Source organism: Alligator sinensis, unplaced genomic scaffold (genome assembly GCF_000455745.1).
Source record: "Alligator sinensis unplaced genomic scaffold, ASM45574v1 scaffold215_2, whole genome shotgun sequence".
Lineage (NCBI taxonomy): Eukaryota > Metazoa > Chordata > Crocodylia > Alligatoridae > Alligator > Alligator sinensis.
Window position 1 is genome coordinate 692,785 of NW_005842400.1, and position 8,338 is coordinate 701,122.

General features: G+C 43.8%; 1 protein-coding gene across 4 annotated transcripts in view; it reads right to left on the bottom strand.

Moving 5' to 3' along the window:
• Positions 1-8,338, bottom strand: part of SYNGR1 (synaptogyrin 1) — a 54,430-nt gene that overhangs the window by 43,724 nt on the left and 2,368 nt on the right. For all 4 annotated transcript variants that reach the window (XM_025211339.1, XM_025211336.1, XM_025211338.1 and 1 more), the window contains exon 2: positions 5,781-5,852. In XM_025211339.1, the coding sequence (XP_025067124.1) occupies positions 5,781-5,852 (72 nt within the window). The remainder of the gene's footprint in view (positions 1-5,780; positions 5,853-8,338) is intronic.

Below are 8,338 nucleotides of genomic sequence, written 5' to 3' on the forward strand. Positions count from 1 at the left end.
GTTCAATGCCGATAAATGCAAGGTTCTCCACCTTGGGAAGAAAAACCCGCAGCATCCTTATAGGCTTAGCAGTGCTATGTTGGCTAGCACTATGGAAGAAAGAGACTTGGGGGTCATCATTGACCACAAGATGAACATGAGCCTGCAATGCGATGCGGCGGCTAGTAAAGCGACCAAAACGCTGGCTTGCATCCATAGATGCTTCTCAAGCAAATCCCGGGACGTCATTCTCCCCCTGTACTCGGCCTTAGTGAGGCCACAGCTGGAGTACTGTGTCCAGTTTTGGGCTCCACAATTCAAAAAGGATGTGGAGAAGCTTGAGAGAGTCCAGAGAAGAGCCACGCACATGATCAGAGGTCAGGGAAGCAGACCCTACGATGACAGGCTGAGAGCCCTGGGGCTCTTTAGCCTGGAAAAGCGCAGGCTCAGGGGTGATCTGATGGCCACCTACAAGTTTATCAGGGGTGACCACCAGTATCTGGGGGAACGTTTGTTCACCAGAGCGCCCCAAGGGATGACAAGGTCGAATGGTCACAAACTACTTCAAGATCGTTTCAGGCTGGACATAAGGAAGAATTTCTTTACTGTCTGAGCCCCCAAGGTCTGGAACAGCCTGCCACCGGAGGTGGTTCAAGCGCCTTCATTGAATACCTACAAGATGAAACTGGATGCTTATCTTGCTGGGATCCTATGACCCCAGCTGACTTCCTGCCCTTTGGGCAGGGGGCTGGACTCGATGATCTTCCGAGGTCCCTTCCAGCCCTAATGTCTATGAAATCTATGAAATTATGACCTCAAAAGCAGGGCACTGGCAGAGCAGCCCTATTTCTTGACAGAACATGCCCACATAGCCTTACTGGCAGGAGAACAGACCTCCCAAGTGCAATTTAAAGCCTCCTTCCCTTGGCAAAATTCCCAGGGAGATTAGCGGGTAAACACCACCTGTCCTGTCCTATCCTATCCTGTGAGTGAATATCCTAGGACACTGCAGCCTACTTGGTGCAGGGACAGGTGATCTGAAACCCTCTGCATCAACACTGGTATAAATCAAACCTCTTCTCTCTTGAGCAACCTGAATCTATTGGCTTTTATTACTCACTACAAATCTATTTATCATCTGAACATTGCAGGGCTGGGCTTTGTTCAGCTGTTTACTTTTTCCCCTAAGAAGTTAATTATAGTTCTTTTATACGGTCTCTATTACCTTGTTCAGCTTCACTGGCCTTGGTTTGCTTGTGAAATGCACAGAATCTCTGTACACCACAGCAAGTGCTGCGGGTAGTGGCATAAGGCAAGAAGTAGTGTCATGGGCTCAAGGTATCTTGCTAGTTGTGCTAATGCCTTATTGGGAGTTTCATTTCTCAGATCCCAAGGTTGGGCTGGTCTGGAGGCTCTCAGCTAAGCTGGACTCTCAGGTTGACTGGACCACATTGATCACAGGTGTTAATTTATGTCAAGCAATTTATACCAGGTAGGGCATTGGGCCATTTGATTATGCTACTGATTTCTCAGTGTATATTTGTCTGACTGAGAAGGTGGGTGATACTTAGTCATTTTGAATTTCAGGCCATAAGGCTGATCATTTTGAAGATTTAACTTTCAAAGATTAGGAAGACTGGATCAAACTGGGCTGGGATCATTGAGATATCAGGCATCCTCCTGCAGATGTTTTTCTCAGCCTCGCTTCCCCCAGACAGGCATTTCCCCCCAGGGATGATCTCTTGTCTGACCTCCTAGTTGATTATTTGATCTGCCTTTTAAGTTAAGCAGCTGAGACCAGCCCAGGGCCAGAAGCAGTGAGGCAGCAGCAGCCAGCTGTGTGATGTACTTGTTACCTTTTGCTAACCCTCATCAGCCAAACTGCCTTCATCTCACCTGACCCCTACATCTAAACCTCATCAAGATCTTAGGGAATTTTTTTCCTCCAACAAATTAATCTTTATCCACACTCCTGTGATGCTACATTTTTTGTGGCTGGGGGATAGCAACACTCCTGTGTGCGTTTATTTAATTGGTGATGGGGTACTGATATTTTTTCTTATACACAATGCTTTAAAAAATCAGAATATTTTCAGTAAGTTTGGCCTTTAAATTATGTTTTAATCATTGAGGCACTTCAGTTGTGAGTTGGAAATATTCCAAGAGTTACAACTCTGAAATGTCTGATTTATATTGTTGGCTGTTTCCCTGATTGACACCCATTCTGACCTTGAGTGTTTGTCCTTTGCCTCAGGATGGCAGATACTGAGATCTTAAAGACAAAGTTCCCAGTGGAAGAGAAACCAGTAATATAGAACCCAGCACATTCTAAATGAAACTTGCTTTATTTATGTATACCCCAGTTCTAGTATGGGATTGTTATACAGCCATAGGTGCTGTCCGAAATCTCAGCTCAACATCAATGCCTGGTTTGCAGTAAGAATCTCTGCTTCAAGAACTGAGTCTTATCAGAGACCATGACAGAGGATCTTTACCCATCATTTTGTGTTACCAAACTTTACAACAGAAACATTTCTTCCAAGGCTAAGAAATTGTTCTCACTTTAAGAAAAAAAGAATTTGGGAGTCTCTGGGTAACACTGCCACCCCCATGCCAATCATATGCAGATCATATAGGGGACATTTTAAATTGTCATTACATTTGCTAAAAATAGCACTATTTTGACATTTTCTTTACAGCATGCTGATAGCTCTTTACAGCATGGTACAGTATCTATACTACAGTTTCCACTATCATTTCCATAAATAGAGCTGCATTAGTGCTAGCAGCAGTGATTTTTTTTAACTCTAAGACCTGGTATAGACATGACACCATAATGATCCATGTTTGCATGAATCAACATGTGGATGCAACAGTGTATTTTGGTCTCTTGGTTGTAACAGAAGGTCTGGGATTTCTTTCCTTGTCTGTATACTGACAGACCAGGGCAGCAGCCTGGGGTTGGGTGTCAGCTTGCTGATGAGTCACATGCCTTGGTTGTGAGCAGAGCTAGCCAGGAATTCTGATTTGCATCCCATCAGCTCTTCCTGTGGTGGTCTGTGACTTGGGACCACCCCATGACTAGCCCCTGCTCTGGATGAGGAGCAAAGTGCCTATGTGGAGAACTGCAGCTATCTCAGCAGCTGTTTAGCAAATCAGGTTTAAAAAATGGCTACTTAGAAAGGTACTAACACAATTTCAAGTCTAGGCAGATCTAAGAGAGAGTTTCTTAACTTCGGCCCTATCTGATTTCCCTCTGCCAAGGGGGAGTTAATAATTTATTTCCTATCCTCCAGTTCCTAATTAATAACTGTTCAAGTTGCCACTCAGATCTATTTTGCCAGCAGAATGAACAGATGCCTTATCAGAAACCCATGCATGAACAAGTTGTTGACATGCCAGCCTTCATCTTCCAGTGATATGACCTGCTTTAGGGAGCTGGTTTGTAGGCTAGCAATGCCAGGAAACAAACAAAGAATGATAATGTTGGAGGTGTATGCATTACATTTTCTTATGAAGAGACAATCTGTAGCATAACTAGGTGTTCCAGCAGGGCATCAGCCTCAGACACTGACTTACAGGGGGGGCACTAGAATAAAGACTCCTTGGGCAGTCTGTGCTGTGGCAGGCCCTGCAGCCTAGGTGTAGGGGCACCACACTGTTGATGTAGCAACAGCCAGGGGGGGGATGTAAATCCTGTAGTGCAGCCATCAGAACAGCAGAGACTTCCTATGCTTGAAGAAGGGTGATTGCACCCAAAATCTTGCTAAGAGCTTGTTTCCAACTATTCAGATGGTCTAATAAAAGATATCACATCTAACCAAAGAATCTTGTTTGCCTGTAGTTCAGCCATCAGTTTTCTTTTCACAAAATTACCCCACTGCTCATTGCCACGGCCAAAGGAAATCATTGGTACTTGGCAGCATGGGGCAACGGGTAGCAAGCAGAGGTGGTGAATACAGTAGAGCAGTACAAGAGTGGGGTATAAACCTACCAAGTTTGAGAAATGCTGAGCCAGGGAGCAAAACTTAATAGTTATGCCTTTGGATACAATCGTTTCCATAATGAATCTGCAGATAGATTCCATGATTGACATCATATTGAGATTCCCTTTCCCTGAATAATTTTAACACATATGATTTTTTTGTTACTGTTTAATAGCTATAAAACAGTATTATGTAGTGGTGGTCATAGTGGAAAACTGATTAATGCCTCTTGCTATGCTAGAAAGGCAGGTGTCTAAATCCAGCTCCTGGCTTGTGCCAAATGCCATTCTCAGTCAACACAGCTGTACAAGGGTACTTAGCCACTTGAGCCAGGGAACCAAAGGCAGCCAGATGTGATGGTAGCCACATCACTCCCTTCTATAGCTTTAGCTATAGAAACTGGTATGCCTTAACTATGCTTGTCCTGTGGACTATGAGACTCCAGAGGACCTTTGACCTTTCTCACGCAAAGGTCCTAACTGAATTCCACGTCAGGAATTCCAGGAAAGGGGAGAGGTATTATTTACATCTTTTTAAATTGTAAGAGATGTTCAAATGCTAAAATAATGGGTATCAAAAAAACCCACTAGATCAATTTTATCATATCAAATTCTCAGTAATCTATGAGGGGGGTTGTTTTTTTGTTGTTTGTTTTTTTTACAGCACCTGAGCCCTATGTGCTGTGTCTCTGCAAAATATGAAGAACATTAGTCAAACTGCTTTTGAGTTCCAGGCGATTACAATTTACCATCAAGCTGGAGGCATTTGGTAGCGCCTCCAGTAGGTAAGTATTAAAACCAACTTCCTTGAGAGTCCCTGCATGCATGCCCCTAACTTTTCAAAAGAAAAATAGTTTTATCTAACACTAATGCTAACACTAAAGGTCTCATATATCCTGGAAGTATGAAGGAAGTAATCAGACTTTTTTTTTTTAAGTTAGCAATGCCTGAAAATGACACAAGGACATTCAGTCAAAATTAAGGTTCTTTTAGAAAATATAAGGTAAGAATTACGTACAGACATTTCTTTATGAGACTGCCTGTTTTGTGGGTATACTACACTACCTTCCCTTAATTGTTCAATTTCCATACTCTTAAGTGCTTAGTATTTCCAAAATAACATTTCTTGATGTGCTCATGCTTGTGTAGAGCTGGCCTAGATTTAAAACTTCACAAAGGATTTATTATGTTAAGTGCTTAGGGTTGCACAGCTTGAAGAGTTAATTTAAGAAAGCATTTGCTGACTTGTTTAAGATTTTTTCTTATATAAGGAATTCAGGATTTGGTCCTGTGAAGATGTTTCTTGAAAACAAAATATGAGTATAATCAAGGAAGAGAAACAAATTAATCTGAGCTGTTTTATGGAATACTTTCAAGCTGCAGCAGTTCCCCATATCAAACCCTAAAGGTAAATCATGTCAGGAGCACATTGTAATTTTATAACAACTTCTGAAAGCTCCTGCCTTTGGAATAATGCTTTCATTTGTCAGGGTTTGCACCTTTTAATCTCACAAGACAATTTCATTTGAGTCATGACCTTATAGATGACATTGCATAAAGCTTCCCATCACATGCAGAATCACAGTAATATAATTTCTTCAATTCCAGCAGCAGTTTCTGGCTCTGCCTCAGTTTCTCCATTCTCATGTAAGCTGCCAGGGAATGCACCAGCTGTCTGTGTCAATGGACTTTCCCCAAGGACCAGTCCTCCCTTCTCTTTTCTAAGGGGCATATTTATTGTTCAAACATAATTCAAGAGACAGCAAAGATAAACTAGGTCCCTACTGCTTAGCGCTTCCAAAGGTGTCTGCCTCACCATGCTTCTGCTACAGCATGTGTCCCCAGCTGGGCTTTCACTTAGATGAGACAGCAGGAAGAGCAAGAGAGCCTGTAACAAAGAGCATAGCATAAAGGGAGAGGACAAGGAATAAGAGACACAGAATTAGAGGAGGTCTTCACTTATTAATTACCCCATTCAAGTGGGAAGAGGCTAAGAAGCTCTTGTGAAGGCAGAACCAACACCCAGACCTTCTTTGCCCAAACACTTTAGACATTCCAGAGGTTTAAAATACTCTTTACTCCTCACCACGATGCACACATTGACAGACAGCTCTCTGTCACATAGGATAGAATCACATCATTAAGCAAGAGAGAGCTGACAACACTTTCTCCATGTTCTTCCTCCCTCCATTTTCAAATATCAGCCCAGCTCTCCTGCCTCTCTCTCATTCTGCCCCGTACTCCCCCACCTCAGCAGTTCCCATTTCACCTTCTTCCTTGTGTCTTCTCTCTGGCTTCCCACTACACTATACCTTCTTCCTGCTTTCCCTCATTCTACATTTGCTTCATTTGTAGATGGATTCATAAAGGAAGGTGTGGCCACCATATTCGTATTTGTTCTCTAAATCAGGACATCAGAAGTGAACACCTTGTGTTTAAAACACCCATTATCATTGGGACCTTGCAAGCACCTACCTCATGCCATTAGGCTCCTCCCTCAAAATCAGGGCTCAAATGTTAGTGGAAGGAGGCCTTTTATACATAAAAGGCTGAAAACAGGTGAGCCATTGCACATCTCCTATTTTATTCACTGACAATAATGGAGAATGCAGAGAGGTAGAGCACAATGAAGACTGTGCAGGCCATCTTGGCCTGCCTCACTGCAGTGCTTCTAGATAACACAGAAAATGGCTTCCTCCTTCTCACGCAGCTTTGGAATCTTTCATGTAGAGTGAGTCCTGTGGCCTCCAATCCATACCTGCCTGGACCCTTACTTTTATTTTCACTGACCACCATAAACCTTAGCATGTCAGTGGGGAAGTGGACATCTTTGAAGACTGAGGTTGCAGGGCCCTTGAAGCGATTGCTCAAGGGGACCTGAGTAGTGGGGAGGACAGAAGTGATGGCATCTAAGGTATTATCCTCAGAGGCAGGATACCACATGGACCTCCCATGATAGAAGATGTGGGTGATTCCATACTCCATCAGCAGCACTGACATGTGGAGGACCTCCAACATCCCATTGAGCAATCCAAAGAAGAGTGAGAAGCCTGCCTGCCGCATGGCTCTCCACACCACAGTCTTCCAGGCCTTTTTGTTCTCCTGGTAAAAGGCAACCAGCCAATGGTAGACCCACTGCCTCATGGATGACAGGAATGCCCAAGCTTCTTGCTTTAGCCACTCCATCATCTGCATGGTGCATCCTCTAGCACAATGCAGCAGGGCAATGATTAAGTAAAGACAAAAGTCTTTGACTGTTGCCAGGAACTGCCACAGGGCTTTGCTTGCTAGCATCTCAGCCCAGAGCTTCTTGCACAGAATGAAGAATAAGGCAACCCCCACTTCCAGACTATAGCGCCACAGGATGAAGAGCCCAGTTATGTGGGTGATGACCCACTGAGAGGCTAGGTGTGTGATCACAGTGAGGGGGCGGATCAGTGGCTTGTAGATGTTCATAAGGATAGATGTCAAGAAGTAGAGTAGCACCAGGTGGGCTTGAGTTAGCTCCCAGCTCATTCTGCTGTCTGTCTTGTAGTCTTCTCCCTTGTTGGCGCATGGGGACCCAGCCTCCTTGTCTCCGCTCTTTACTGTTCTCAAAATCCAGCCCCTCTGATATAAAGTTGAGCTCATCTCAAGAAGTCATATCCTGCCCTGACATCTGGCCCCTACATTTGGTTAGGGATACTCCCCTCATATGACTGGGTGATGATACCATAGACAATTGCATCAGCAAGAGGTGGATTGATGGGTCATGCTTGGGGTATCCCAGGGGCTTGAAAACATAGGATCCAGCTGTGTCTAAGAGGCTAGTGGTATATGTAAGTGAAGGGGCAAATGCAGTGGGGATTTTACTGAGGGCCACTTTTGGTACAGTACATTCTCCAGTGGAGGGGCTGCCACTAGTAGAATCCCTTCTGACAGGATGTAAGCCCTTGACAAGTTTGCAAAGGGAAAGCTGGATTGCAGACATAGACACACACACAGACTAACGAACCACAGGACAGGGAGGACAGTAAACTTTTGTTTTTAAAATCCTTTTCCATTTAGTGAAGTGGTTTGCTAAAGAATAATGGTAGGCCATCAGAATTACCCTGGTGGGTTGTATGTGTTACACTCAGGATGACTCTGGGGGCCTTTATTTTATCTGGAGAAATATAAGAGAAGCCAAAGCCTCCAAACTACACACCAGTTTATTGGGATATTATTAATCAGGCAACATTGCCAAGAGCAGCTACGCACAGCAGAGAATACACAGACATATTCACTACCAGGTGATGAGGACTCAAAATCAGTCCCTATGGTCAAGGCAAGTTCCAAACTCCCACACCTATGCCTTTGTGCAGAAGAGTTTTATATATTTCAGATTCAAATTTC